The following is a 15,226-nucleotide window of genomic DNA, read 5'->3' as shown; positions in this document are numbered from 1 at the left end:
CCATTTTCCTCATCACGTTTAGTGTTTATCATGTCTCATAACAAATATTAGTGTGTGGGCTTCCCACAAGGGCAGGGTGCTCTCCAAGCCGTATCACTTTTTTCCTCTCAATGGAAAATAACAAGCACAAACTACGGAAATGACCCTATATCAATATCATGCATGGGGATACCCTGTTTGCTACATTCAGGAATGTGCATTCTTGTCTGCTCTTTGACCTCTACTCCAATAGGTGTTCATGTGACTCCTAAGAAAAATTAATTCTAAATCCTCAAGCAATGTGATAGTGTGAATCATGTAAAATAAAGTGGTGGTATTAAATCATTGTCCTTACCACCTTTTGCCTCCTCGAGTCAACCGTGTGGTGTCATAACTGCGCAACACTCGAGTCTTTCCGTCGATGTAGGGCCTTACTAGAGACCATTAGCAATGATAACCATGAAACTTGGTGAGGCCAATAACGAAGGCAGGTATGGTTACAACTGGGTTAGTATACTAATATATGTTTCTAAACATGCTGTGCTGGTTTCCTAGAATATGATAACATCAGAGCACTAATTCATTATAATGCAGAAAAGTATACGAACTTTTGACAAAATTTTATTGTCTTAATTTATTGTTTCGGCTGCTTTCAGCCTCCAGGTGAAGGATGTTATCATCATGGAACCCACTAGAAGAATCTGATGCAAGAGAGACTCTTCCGGGTGCACTCTGGAAATCGCTCATCTGCCTATCTGCATTCTTGTGCATGAAATGTATACCATCTCCTTTGGGAGGAAACTTGTGTGGCAAAAACATCACCAACCACCAGTAGGCACCACCTCTATCAAAGAGGGTCCGTAAATTCTGCATTTTACCCAAGTCATAGACGTTTACATACTGAGGTAAAACAGGTCTCTGTAAAGCCAAGACAAGGACCCAGATCAGTTGCTTTCAGTACCATGCAAGCATGTTTTGACTTAACCTCAATCATATGTCAAGGAGAAACATGAAGAACATATTTTAACTTGTATTTCAAAAAATACCTCTCCCTTTTGTCTTGCTTCAAGCTTAGCTTGCCGCCTTCGCCGGCGACATGCATAGAAATCAATCGTTGTCTGCAAAATGATTCAACAAAGAGGGCACATTTCTGCTTATGAATAAATCAGCCAGCATACTTACACACACACACCGGCCCCCTCCCTCCCTCCCTCCCTCTTTCTTCTCCCCCCCCTTCAAAAAATCTGGCATGCAGGAATTACAATTGTTCTTTTTTGATATGCTTAGTAACTTCCTTAATGGCAAAACAAGCAAATCATCGCCCTCTCTAGAATGGCAAGACTTAGGGCCATTAAATAAATATAAAAAATCGTAATTGAAGTTACAAAATTACTTCGGTCCAACTTTAATTAAAGGGAACTTTTCTTAGCTTTGCAAGAGTTCACTAGACTTGACACTGCGTTTCCTGAATGGGCATTTGCATTCTCATATGACCATAATTAGATAGTAGACCCTACTTAAATAAACATTACAAATCTTACTTAACTGTCAATTCTTTTTTTAAAGGGAAAAATCTTCATAAATGCATTAGAGTGTTTTGAACCTTGACATGCTCCTTACTCATGACACACTCTAGACCTCTAGTGGTTCTAAGAGGGTCTGTAACCATGTTTTCAAGCCCTATCGTCAGCAAATAGTTTGACTTACAGTTTTTAATGGTATATAGTGGTCAGTTTCTTTTTTCTTTTATCTTGCAATCCACTGTTTGTGATGGATGATAATGATGGACTACAATTGTCACTTATGCCCTCATGGTTGTCTCATGAACATTAATCACATTTTCCTTTTCCTTCCATATGTGCAGTGTGTGTGTGTGTGGGGGATTTTTTTTTGGATAAGAGTTTTAAAACGGTACTAACCTGTGCTGACAAGACCAGATATACATGGAACCAAAACAAGCCCGTCAATGAGAAGAACACAGCAAGTGCAAGGACAAAAGTAAAGAGCACATGTGTGTTGTCTTCCTCGCCCTGTATGGAATGTCATTTATAATAAGGATGTATTAAATGTCATTTAAGGATGTGTCCAGTAAAAAATAGACATTGTTTTGAGATTCTATATATTATTCAAAACCACCACTTGACTATATTTCAAAAGCTTTACTTACATCACTTGCTTGCAGAGGAATAGCCGCCATGTATGTCGTGTAACCACATCCTATCCACATGTAGAACACTGAATATCAAGTGGCCATTGTCAATACAATGTGCATTCCACCACAAAATGTTGACACTTAAAAGATCCTTCTATTCGTTCACAAAACGTCTGCCAGAGGGGGCACTACAACCCTAGAGGTAGAGTGCTCAAAGAAAGGAAGGGGATGCTCCCTGCATGGCTGGCCACTCTTGGAGGGAGACTACATCCTTGGGGGAGGGGGGAAGAGCCATACAGAAGCATGTAGTGTCAAGTGATGTGACCATCCATGCTGGTGAGGAAAGGGCCACTACTCCAAGTCTGCAGAAAGGCTGCCGCATGCTGTCTATGTCTCCTATCAATCGATCCCACTGTCCACACAGTGTGGATAAGGTCCATGCAGCTGATGGTCTCTGCTGGAGGGGTGAGAGTCCCCTCAATGGCCTCGCTGCAGTGAGTACTCCAAATGTGTGACACTGCAATGATGCTAATAATCTCCCACCTTTGGTCTGTGTGGGTGGGATTCAAGGGGATGCCGGGGCCATAGATGTTGTGATGGCAGTGATCCTTCAGTGTGTAAGCTGAAGTGCAATGCCGTCACCATCCTCCTCATAGAGGAGAGCCGGGCCTGGCTTCTCGACCCACGCAATGGCCCCCCAAGTGACTACCTGGGCAGTTCCCAGATCTGCTGTGAAGAGCCAGAGGATCTCCACCAAACCTGCTGCAACTTTGGGCAATCCCAAAGGCAGTGGTGCTAAGACTCCTGGTAAAATCGGCACCTGGAGCAAGAAGCCAACCGTCCGTAGCCAAGTGCCAACCACAAGGCTATTGTCAGCTTAATGAGTTATGTAAAAAAGTGATTAAGAATTAATCAAAGATTAATCTTTTCACTAATCTTTAATTTTCAGCCTCTCACCTTGTGTGTTCTCTTTTAGGGTTTTGTGAGTGTGTGTGTGTGCTTGCAAGAGCTCAAGCTCTCTTCTCCCCTGCATCTTTTCATGGTATCAGAGCCTGGTTCATGCTAAGGGCTGCAATGAAAGCAAGAGAAGCACAGGAAGCGGTACGAGGGTAAGAGCTTCATCTACTCTTACCTATTTGTGTTGGCGACTACACACCCTTGTCGGGAGCTCTACGGGAGGCACCAGCAAACGATCTCTGATTGAGGAGCTTTCTTCATGGGAGTAAACCTTTTTTGGGCCGAAAACGCGTTTCGGGCGCGTTAGGACCTCCGTTTTTTGGAAAGGAGGAGATTTTGAGCACTACGGATAAGTCATCGATTCTATGCAGAACTCTGTTTTAAGAACTGCAGGAAGACAGATTGGTTGTGCAGACATTGTGTGTGCTGTATAAGGAGGTCAAACAGTTGCCATTGGGTGTATGTATGCACATTGAGGCCACTGGTTGCGACATTTGAGTGTAGTACACTACCGCTGCAGAAAATACAGCAAAGGAAAAGAGTGACCTTCCTAGGCCAAAAACTGAGAGGAAGCCGCAAGAGGAAAGAGGGCGGGACGTGTGAGCCCCATGCCGTGCCACTGCTGGAGTGCCCTCAATCCCAACCATCTTGATCCACCTACCCAACCTGGCTAGACTCGAAAAAAGAAAAACCTTAGTGCACAAGCGGAAGTGTGGGATCTTGCCAGTACCACTCGGTGGTGTCCCACTAAGGACAGTACAAAGAACGGTTCTCCCAAAGCCACAGACGGAAAGAGGGGTTGCTCGCCTGCAATTTTGAAGGTTGATGTGCCACCTATGATCTTGGAAGCCCATAAACCTGACCCTCTGTTTCAGAGAGCTGCAATCCTCCTCCGAGCGGGGGTCCGTACACTGGAGGTGGCCCTGGCTGCCTACCTCGTAGGCAAGAGGCAGAGCACCCTCTCTGATGGCAAAGATCGCGAGAGGTATCTCGTGTTGGGAGAAGATCACCACCCACTGAAGCGGGGGGGCGCGCACGGGGGCGGGGGGGGGGGGGGGGTGGGGGTCGGTCACAGGGCTCTGCCAATCCAGAGGTATTGATGAATCGATGTTCAGGGTAAGCTTCCGCCCTCCCCAAGCCCAGAGAGGCTTTGACTTATTCTGGCCCCTAATGCTGAAGATCAGCTCCTCCCAAGAGGTGTCCTGGATGCCACCACTCTGGTACTCTGGACTCAATCATGTTAAATTCATGCCTTATGCACCATGCATCCGCCTGGAGGATCCCCTGCCAAACCTGGGCCCAAAAATCAGCATGGTCTGCAGCCCCATTGGGGGCATAAATGTTGAGGAGACCAACATGGTCCTCCGCAAGGGATAAGATCACCCACAGTGCTCTCCCAGGAGTAATGGTGACACAGTCCACCACCTCGTCCAAAAGCTGGCTGCTGACTGAAATACAAAACCTGCCCTGGTTCCTGAGGGGAGAAGCCGCAGGCTGTGCACAGGAGAATCTTCTAGCGCAGCCCGCTGTGAGATGATGCTCTTGGATAAAAAGAATGTAGCTGCCAACCAAGGCACGCTGAAGATTCTCTCGTACAACCATCTTCTACCTACTGCAGCGGAACCACCCAAAACCCACCCCCACCAAGGTGTTGAACATTCCAAGATGCTATCTGTATGGCTAGGAGGGAGGTTGTGGATCTTGCTCGAGTCCTTCTTGGCTCGCAAGGCTTTCAAAACCGGTTTGGATAGTGAGTAGGCACAGCCCATCCAGGTATAGAGATGCTCCAAGTGGGCGCAAATCCATCCATTAAAATATGCCCACTCTGCCCGAGCACTGCTGAGTGGATTGGGGGGTAAGGGCGGGAAACAAATGATCAAAGGGGGACAAGATGCTTCTCCTCCGGCTGGCTGCTCTATGAGGAGAAGGCTATCTCATACAGGGGGAAGGGCCATGCAAGTGGTCTGTAATGCCAAATGGGGTCACCGCCTCTATCTATGAGGAAAGGGCCAGGCCTCCAAAGTCTCAAGAAGGCTTCCCGCCGCTTCTGCATGCGGTCAGAACCTCCCTGTAGCTTCCCCCACTGATCGCAGAGGGTGTGAATGATTTTGAGTCATATGCTCTTGATGGTCTCAGCCGGCGGAGTGTGGGTACCCTCGATGGCCTTGCTGCATCTAGCACACAAGATGTGCCAGGCTACTATGCTATTGCAAATCTCCCATCTATGGCATGAGCCTCGCCAGTCACCTATCGATGGGGCTGTGACTAGTACGACTAGTACTGCTGCAAAACGATGGTGGGAAACCTAAAGGGCTAGTCCTCCCCCATCCTCCTCATAAGTCCTGACCACTCTAGCTTCAGTGGCCCAAGCGACAGTACCCCAAGAGATGAACCGGGTCGATGCCCTGTCCATAGCGAAGATGCAGAGAATCCACTGCCAAATCTTCTGAGCCTTTGGGCAATCCCAAAGGCAATGTCGCTAAGACTCCTAGGGGTGGCCGCACCTCGAATAGGCTACGGACTGCCAGCCAAGTACCGACCGCCAAACTCCTATGTGCCATCAGCCAAAGAAAGAGAGTGATCTTCCTCGGCCGAAAGATGTCCCAAAGCCTCTTCCAGAAATCTGAAAGGAAGCGCTATGATAGGCCCTAAGACTACCAGTGTGTTGCTACTGCCGGTGTGCCATTTATCTCAGGCATCTGGATCTTGCAGCCAAGCCACGTTGTATATGCAAAGAAGGGGGCATCCAGAGTCTCCTCCCGATCTGCGGGATCGTGGCAAGTCCACTCTCCAGGGTCCCACTGCAGCTGCGTGAGAGGACGGCTCTCCCAAATCCATAGCCACCATAGTCTCTCCCTGGCCACCTTGGCTGGTGCTCGATCTATGTGCCATTCCCGTGCCCGAAAACCAATCACACTCACCATATGCAAGGTGCAGCCTCTGAAATCCTCCAAGGGGTGCTCTAATCTCTCTAGTCTGCCATGGGATCCAATAGAAAAAGTGAGCAGACCACTGTCCTCATATGCTCCATGGACTGCCACGAGGATATCTTGTCTAGTAAACATGCCTAGCCACACTGGGGGGTGGTTGAGTCTGGAATAGGGGTCAACCACTCCTAAGTAATAGCTGAGCCTGTCTCTACCCTGGATCCCTGTCAGACCTCTCTCTTGCTCCTCCTGAGGTAGCTGCCTATGTGCAATCCAATCTCTGAGAGACTTGGCTGGTCCCATGCTCAAGGCACCCCAAGATATATGCGGTCGGGTCCCTAGCATGTGGCCACTAGGTAAACGGATCAAGGGGTTCCAAACCAAAGGCTGCCGAAGTTGCTCCTCTGAGGCCACTGGAACAATCTGTCTGAGGGCTGGCCTGAGATGATCCCAAGCATGAAGTAGACTGGCTGCGAATCTGTCCTCAAAGGCAGGGCTAAAACCATGGGCTCGCATCTCTGTGAATATCACTTTGCGGCCATGGGCCTCCAATGCTCGGAGTGCAGGCTGAAATCCAGGCCAAGAGGAAATCCTTCCAAGGCTCACCACCGGGTAGGAGTCCTCTGACAATCAACTTGCCGAGCAGGGCACGGCTCTGTATAGCTGGATCAATGAGGCCAAGCCCCCCTCTGCTATGTGGCTGAACGATCACTATCCATGCCACCTTGGCCCTGGCTGGCCTCCCATCACTTCCGGCCCACAAGAAGTTCCGGATCAAACGATGCACTTGACCAATACACGCCCAAGAAAAGGCCCAGCACGAAGTGATGTACCACATAGTGGCAAGTAGTACCTGGTTCGCCACCACCACTCTGCCTGCTAGGGATAACATCAACGAGCTCCAGAATAAAAGCTTCTTCCAAATACTTAGAAGACGCGGAGTGAGCTGCTGCTGCTGCTCAGGAGAGATATCAATGCTAACCTGACAACCGAGGCAGCGGACTAGAATGCCCCTCAAGATCCACTGGAAAGCCTCAACTGGTCGCCAAGTCGGGGGGGGGGGGGGGGGGGGGGGGGGGGTTCAAAAACCACATGACTTGTGCTAGTTGATTTGCGCTCCTGATGCATGGCAGAAAATCTCGATCGCCTCCGCAAAACTCTGGAGATTCCCAACATCTCCAGCAAGGTAGGCTGCTGTGTCGTCTCCAAACTTTGAGTCCAGCAACTCCTCCTGCGTATGGAGGGGAAGACGCAATCCTTGAAGTCCAGTCTCCTGGGCGGAGAGAAAACTACTACTCGTGGCCTCGGCGACAAATAGGAAGAGGTCCGGCGCCAGAGGACAACCCTGTCGAACCGAGCGGGAAAGGGGGAAATCTATCACCTCAAGCTCCCTGAATGTGAACGACGTTGTGTGATGCTGAATAAAGTCTTGAGACTCCACGAATTCACTCCATGGGGAATCCCATCCGGCTCATTGTGCCCTGCTGTCCACCTTGTCATAAGCTTTCTCAAAGTCTAGGAGTAGCACAATGAGGTCCTGCTGCCGCATCCTGGCCTTGGGGACATAGATGTTAAGGAGACTAACATGGTCCTCCCCAAGAGATGAGATCACCCACTATGCTCTCCTAAGAGTAATGATGCCACAATCCACCACCTCATCCAAAAGCTAGCTGCTGACACAAATACGAAATCCACCCTGGTTCCTGAGGGGACCAGCCCCAAGCTACACCACAGAAGAATCTTTGCACAGCATCTAGTGTGGCTTGCTGTGAGATGATGCTCCTGAATAAAGAGAATGTTGATGTCGTCACCAACCAAGTTGCGCTTAAGCTTCTCTCATGCAATCGTCTTCTGTCTACAGCAGCGGAGCCCCTCCCCACCCCCGACCGAGGCCTCGAACATTCCAAGATGCTATTTTCATGGCTAGGAGAAGAGGTTGTGGACCCCTCTTGAGTCCCTCTCACCTCCTCTTTGGATAGTGAGTAGGCATAGTCCATCCAAGTACCGAGACGCTCCAACAAGTGGGCGCAAATCCACCCATCCAAATATGCCCACTCCGCCCGAGCTGTCACCATTTGGCCACCCAATTGGTCCACCCGTGCTTTCTTATCATGTTTGTACATTGGACTGGTGTCCATGGCAGTTGTATATGCCGGGGATTGATGCCACTCATGTGATACTATGCCGTTGGGACTTGTGCCTCCGTGTACACGCCTGGAAATGCTTGGTGGATTGGTGTTCCATTGGGTCTGGTACTTCGTGTACTTGCCTGGAGCACGTCTATTTTGGTATAGTCTCATGAGCGGAAATTGTCCATACCAATGATGCATTGCATAGCATCTTTATGTGCTTGCTTGCAATTGAAATTGCATGCTGTTTTCATGCTTTCTTGACCAATGTGTAGTTCCAGGTAAGGAGACGCCCGATACGTGTGAAACTGTCTGCTGACATGGTTATGTGGCATGTGATAGGTGGTAAGTATTGGTCATAAAACTGTTGGAAATAAGTGCTCACTAGGAGTACTTTTAGTCTTGGTCATCTCAGTGTATGCCACGTGGCACTCAGGAATTTATCCCATATGCACTCATGCTCAGCTCTTGTACTTTCCCCCTATATATTCAAGGGGTCACATCAATAATCAATCAATCTTGTGTCTTGTCTACACTCATCTCAAGGTATGTCTATGGTTTGTGTTTCCTTCTAGTTATGCTCTCATTTCAGTTTCAGTTTTGTCTTGTCTCTTCCCCATTTTTCATAACATGGTATCAGAGCCATGGTTTTAGGGTTTCCCTGTTTTTCCTCTGAGCTTTCGCCATTCTCTCCAAGCTGTCCCACTCAATAGAGCGCAGCACGCTGGTGTTTGCTTGGTTCAATTCTCTCTCTCTCTCTCGTCTGAGCTCCTCGTCGCCATAGCCATCCTCATTCTCGGTACCACCTTTTTGAATTGCTCTTCATCACGCCATGGTGGGATACACGCTCACGGCAGCCGCCTTGCCGCAGAAGCCAGAGTGGCTAGAAGCTTTGCTTTCCGAGAAGTTCTTTGCAGCTTGCGCTAACGATTACCTTCATCTGAAGAAAAATGAGAGGAATATCTTCTGCGTGGATTGCAGCGTGGGCATCTGCCAACACTGCCTTCCAAACTACCCGCCGCCTCTTCCCTCAGCCTATCCACAGTTTGCTGCAGCCTATCTTGCGAGCTTTCTTGCCCGTGCCAAACATGATACATACAAGTCAAAATTTACGCAGTTTCTAATCTTCTATGTCTGCTCGCTTGGTCCAACAACATGTGGCGGCAAGTTTGCTTCTTTGCTTTGTATCTTAACCTCAACTCATCGACCTCCAAATACACGAATGTCTGCTGCAGCCATAGCTGCGTTTTTTTCTGCCTGCCATACCAACCTGCCCCGTTTGTCTCTGCTCGGCCTGTTGATTCTGCTCCAGCTTGCAACTCCAGATCTGCGCCAACAACTGCCCGGCTTCTCCTTCTTGCTGCTGCGGGGGTTCATCATGGTGCTGCCGCCTCTCTACTTGAGCTTACCGGCCTGTCCTCTAGTACTGCACATGCAGCAGCTACCCCCGCACTCTCTTCTTCATCAACATGCCTTCTCAAGTCGTGGACCTCCTGGATATTCAACTCATGCAACAACTCGTCATTTTTGGATCTCTGGTCTTCTCGACATCAGCTCGACACCTCCTTTTGTGAAGGTAAACTCCAATGCTGATTTTGGACCTGATTTGCAACATCTGTGCAAAGGGCATTTCCCCCTTTGTTATTTCCCATTTCCTCTTCATCTTCACATGTGGGTTAGCTGTCCATTGGACCAGCCAGACCTGCAGCAGCAAATTTAAAGCAGAAATCAAGTGTATGTTGTTTTCTATTTTCAGTCTACTCTCTATTTCTTGAAAAATCAACAATCTCAGTTCTGAATTTCATTTACTTCTCTATCTTGTACGGGATTAGACACTGCCCTTGCATTTCAGCAAGTGGTAAGACCTTCCCTTCATCTATCTGTCTCTCATGTACGGGATTACACACTGCCAAATATGGTAAGACCTTCCCATCTCTCTCATATTTGTCTATGCTTTCATGCTATCTACCACCATTGATCACCAATGATGTAGATCATGGGGGTAATGTCATGTCTATTTGTCTACATGGACTTATCTTTGTCCCTATCCAAGAGGCACCCCTGCATTACTCACTCTAGCAGGAGGATTGCCCTTGAGGAGGGATTATCTATCAAGGTCCATCTCTCTGTCTATCTAGGTCCATCTCTCTGTCTATCTACAATCAGTCAGTCTCTCTGTCTATGTGTCTATCCTGTGTGTCTATCCTGTCACATGTATTTGACACTCTGTCTATCAGTCTATATGCCTCTCTTTTGTGGATTAGCTACCCACATTCTCTTGGCATTTTTTGTCTATGTCCCATTTATCTTCTATTTGTCAGTCTCTCTCATGTCTATCTGAAAGTCTCTCTCTCTGTGGGACCACTCTACTGGCTGATTGTCTCTCTCTCTGTCTATCTATGATCCACTCTTGTCCCTACCCTTGTGGACCCATATGAGGATATCACTTGAGGAGGGGTGTCTCAGGATCTTTTGTCTCTCAGTCTATCAGTCTTTATGTCTGTCTTCTAGTCTTGTCCATCTTGTCTTCTAGCTTGTCTCTCAATCCTTGTCTAGTCTCTCTGTCTTGGTCTTATCTTTTGTCATGTCATAGTCTTGTCTTTTTGTCTTCCTCCTAGTGTCCACTTAAGGAGGGTGTTGGAAATAAGTGCTCACTAGGAGTACTTTTAGTCTTGGTCATCTCAGTGTATGCCACGTGGCACTCAGGAATTTATCCCATATGCACTCATGCTCAGCTCTTGTACTTTCCCCCTATATATTCAAGGGGTCACATCAATAATCAATCAATCTTGTGTCTTGTCTACACTCATCTCAAGGTATGTCTATGGTTTGTGTTTCCTTCTAGTTATGCTCTCATTTCAGTTTCAGTTTTGTCTTGTCTCTTCCCCATTTTTCATAACAAAAACTAGCCTTAGGAGTTAGCACTAATTTAAAAGTAAGTGTGTACACACTTCATTAATTTTTGGGCGACCAAAACTCACTTATAAATTATGACTAGCCCGGTGTTCACACACACTGATGTCCCGAGGTGGACATAACCCGATGTCCACCGCCCAAACCTTATCCCCTTTGTACAAAGAGAGTAACCAGCCACGTGTCCACTCTAGCTTGCTCCACAAAGCACCTGCCTGCCACCTACACTGGACAACTCACCACCACACTCCTCCTCTATCTAGAGATTGGCGCCTCCTTCATGAGGGCTGTTGGGCTGCATTTTCTGCACTTTCTCCTTCCCAACTCCATTTCCAAGCTTGCTAAGGTGTTTCTCAAGCTTCCAAGAGTGTTTCCAGATGCTAATCACTCTCCTACACACTCCCAATGACTGAAATTCAGCAAAATAGCTCTCTTTATTACTGTAATTTCTGGTCTTTTTGCTAAAAACCCTAATTTCAGCCCTCCTTTCTCAAGTTGAACCATAGGGGAAGCTTTCCCAAGGTTACCTTCATCCTCTTGAAGACTTTTGTCGAGAAGAAATGCGATAAATCGAAGATCTCATCACTCCAAGGACTTCCATCGCGAAGACTTCCGCTGTCATCGACTCTACTTGCAATTGGTAAGCTTTTATACTTAAATATGGAAGCAAGTAGCAAGAGGGAGGAACCAGATTACAAGATCATATACCCAATGTAGTGTTCTCTTGTCCTTCGTGCTCTCTTGCAGATTGTTGCTACCATGTGTTGGTGGAACAATAGAGAGCAGATGGTAGGAAACATGGGCACTTGAGAGGGTAGTGTGGATTGCAAGTCTACATCGTCAACAACTTGTTTGCAATACTGTATTCATATGCATTGGTATAGAAATCTGGTCAGAAATGCCCATGACACTATGTACTTGATTCTCCCAAGATCAATACTTTAATATACTCACTGTGTGTCTCTTGCCAATTCAACAAATTACTTCTTGTATTTGAGCAAGTGTCCATCAAATCTTAGTGTACTTAAGTGTATTGATTAGCATTGTGTTCAACCAAGTTACACGAGCACTACTGAGTGGACTGGGGACGAACCTCCTTGTAGTGTAGGTACTTGCAATCTTGAGTCACTGTTTAAACAAACATGGAGGAAGACAAAGGGATGCGCTTTGATCCCCTCCGGCTCAAAGGAGCCGTCCTCCAACCTGTGGCTGGAACATTCCAGCTCCATCCTCACCATCGGCCAACAATGGCTAATCGTGTCTGTGACGTGAAGGTCACCGATGTGGTGGGAAAAGTCAGTGGCCTCATCTTGGATGAGCGAAGCTATCGAATCACATTCCCAGACGCAACGAAAGGTGACACTCAATGGAAAAGAGAAGGCCATGTCTCCCACATTCGAAAGAGCAGGGCAAGAGTGATGCAAGTTCATGCATATATGGAAAGGAACCACCATCTTGGTGAAGGAGCTCAAGTCAACCAGTAAGCACCGGAGAAAAGAGTAGTCCACTAGGTGCCCCATTGTTACGTACCTAGTGTTAATCCTTGGGATTGGTGGCCTAATTTGACAGGGTTAGGGGAGCCCTAGGATTAAGACAAAGCAAGCTAATACGGGCAGCTAAGGTTACTATTAATAAATCCATGTGTACTGGCTATTTATAACAGGATGGTTATTTATAGCAGCAGTGGACACTATATAAGTGAAACATGGGTTATTATTGTCATAACCTCACTATTGGTTAGAGTTCAACCAAGACTCCAGCTATACATGTGGCAGAGCATAGATCGGCATGCCGAAGGCCTCTATGGGGCAGAGACTGGCATGGGCTGCTATCGATGAAGCAACAATGACCATATCCACTGGGTCAGTGAAGTGCTTGACTAGCCTTCTGACCCAACCTGGGTGCAATGGATTAGGCATGGCAGGCATGGAGGTGGTTCTTGAGTTGAGCATGCTGAGTGGGAGGTCAGAAGAAGAAGAGGACCCCACTGGTGCCATGTTGGCTGTTGACTGGCCTGCCAAATATCCTGGTGGCTCTCCGTCAAGATCTTGTGGTAAGTGCGAGTAACAGTTCGCAGTGGGAACCATTACCTTGAGATCTGCACTGGGGCCCATGCCTAGGGACTGATGCCACCAACGCCTAGGGCACTTGTGTCGCCAAGGTTGGCACGTGGTCTGCTGCCACCCTGGCCCCATGGCCGGCTGCTGATCCTTCTGTGGAGGACACCCCTCACCAACCATCGGAGAGGGCCCCAGTCGCCTGTGGAGGATAGGGAAAAGCACCACACACGGGAGGGGGCAGGCGTGGGCGAGCTCTTGAGGTTCGAGGAGACCCTCACCAACCGTCGGAAAGGGGGGTGAGATGCCTCCCCAATCGCCTGTGGGGATAGGGAGAAGCACCACACACAGGAGGGGGCAGGCATGAGTGAGCTGTTGAGGTCCAAGGAGTGGTTCGAGGAGATGTCACCGAGGGTGGGAGTTGGCTGACCACCGTGAGACCGCCGGTCTGGGCAGGGCCTCGCGAGGTGCCCCATTTGTCAGCAAATAAAACACTGCCCAGGAAGGCTGGAGAGCTCCACTGGCTGCAAAAGCCAAGGATCATCAAGACAAGGGATCGAGATGACCTGAGGGCTGTTCTCTGGAAGGGTTATGAGTACGCTGATGGAAGGGAGACCCACCGCCCTGGTGACAACTCCGCTGCCATCTAGGAGGTCTCAATAACCTGTCCTAGGGTGTTGCCGAGCACTCCAAGGAGGGTACGGCACTCCTTGGGAAGACCCTGGAAACAAACTGTCACCAGGAAACCTGACGCGGCTGCAAGGGGATCTGAGTCGGGCGAGAAGCTATGGTGCCATCGAGCGAAATACGCTTGGGCACTGCACAACACCATGGGGCTCTGCAGCATGACCCGTTCCGCCAGTCATTCCCTAGGAACTAGATGTAGGAAATCCATACTAAAAAACTTGTAGACACAAGGAGGAGCTTCCAAAGAAGCAATATTGGTTGACTGGAGCAGGAAATCTGCATCGGCAAAATGGCAATGGATGGGGTCTCAATAGGGGTGATGGAGAGGCTGCCATAGAGTCCTCCGAAGGAGGAAGGAAGGGAGGGGGGGGGAACCGTCCACAACCGAATAAAGAGTGGATCAGGACCCCGGGGCAAATAGGAGGCTGGAAAAAAAGGGGGTGGATGGGCTCAGGAAGGCGGAATGAAGAGGAGATAAACATGTGCATGGGCCGCGCGGGGGGGGGGGGGGGGGGGGGGGGGGGGTGTTGTTGGTGGGTGGGGGCGCTGCTCATTGAGAGCAGCATGCAGGAGCTCCTGCTCACAATGTTGTATGGTCAAAATTCAAAATGTTGACACTTGGCTTCACAATTATAGTAGCTCATAATGATAAAGGAGAACAAAGTTGCCCATTGCCTCTGAGACCAGGATACGTACAGAAAACAAAGAAGAACCTGTAATTGAAGAACCCAATACAATTGTGCATCCAAGCTATATCTGGTTAAGGATTTCAAGTCACATGGCATGTAGCAAAAAAGAGAAAAAATTACAACTACATATCAAAAAGTAGCTAGAAATTTTTATAGGTTAATTGTTTAAATCCTTTATATTGAGGATAGAGGTAAATGCTATTGCAACAAAGAAATATTATATTCAATGACTTCTAAACTGTGTTCTGAACATATGTTACTCTCCCAAGGCTGCAAGCTCATTCCATTTCAAGGGAATACAATTACAAATCCAGCGAAGGATCTCATCTTTTGAACAAACCATCCACCTGTCTAGGGAACATATCGACAATCCTTATCTGCCTTAGCTAACTGAGTAGATACCATAGTTGTCAAAATGGCCATTTTTGGGTCCCTGTACCATTCTCGCATATGTGGAGACACCGTCTAGTTGTCAATGGTGATCCCACGTTTGAATCAGCCAACAGATCCCAATGTTGTTGACATGCAAGTTGGATTTTTTCTCCTCAATTCCTTGAAACATGTTCTATTGCAAAATATTTTAGGTGTCCTTTCAAGGAAAGATGACATGGCATTGCGACCCGTTTGAGTTAAGAGAAAGATAGAAAGAGAACAAGACTAAGAGAGAGTATTTACAAGACTCAATGATAGCTTGATTAGATGTGTTGAGTTTACACCAAGTACATGCTTTTGTAGA

The 15,226-nt window shown here is 47.9% G+C and overlaps 1 protein-coding gene across 1 annotated transcript in view; it reads right to left on the bottom strand.

Moving 5' to 3' along the window:
* Positions 1–281: 281 nt before the first annotated feature.
* LOC147628184 (putative protein S-acyltransferase 16) overlaps positions 282–15,226 on the bottom strand; it is an 86,283-nt gene continuing 71,338 nt past the window's right edge. Inside the window, exons 7-11 of the mRNA XM_086813227.1 lie at positions 14,498–14,551; positions 2,147–2,214; positions 1,899–2,009; positions 1,026–1,097; positions 282–897 (exon numbers count right to left, since the gene is read on the bottom strand). Of these exons, the coding sequence (XP_086669353.1) occupies positions 601–897; positions 1,026–1,097; positions 1,899–2,009; positions 2,147–2,214; positions 14,498–14,551 (602 nt within the window). The 3' untranslated portion in view covers positions 282–600. The remainder of the gene's footprint in view (positions 898–1,025; positions 1,098–1,898; positions 2,010–2,146; positions 2,215–14,497; positions 14,552–15,226) is intronic.

Source organism: Cibotium barometz, chromosome 19 (genome assembly GCF_041138505.1).
Source record: "Cibotium barometz isolate CiBa-2024 chromosome 19, ASM4113850v1, whole genome shotgun sequence".
Lineage (NCBI taxonomy): Eukaryota > Viridiplantae > Streptophyta > Polypodiopsida > Cyatheales > Cibotiaceae > Cibotium > Cibotium barometz.
Note: the sequence above shows the minus strand (reverse complement) of the source record. Positions and strands in the feature narration are given on the sequence as shown.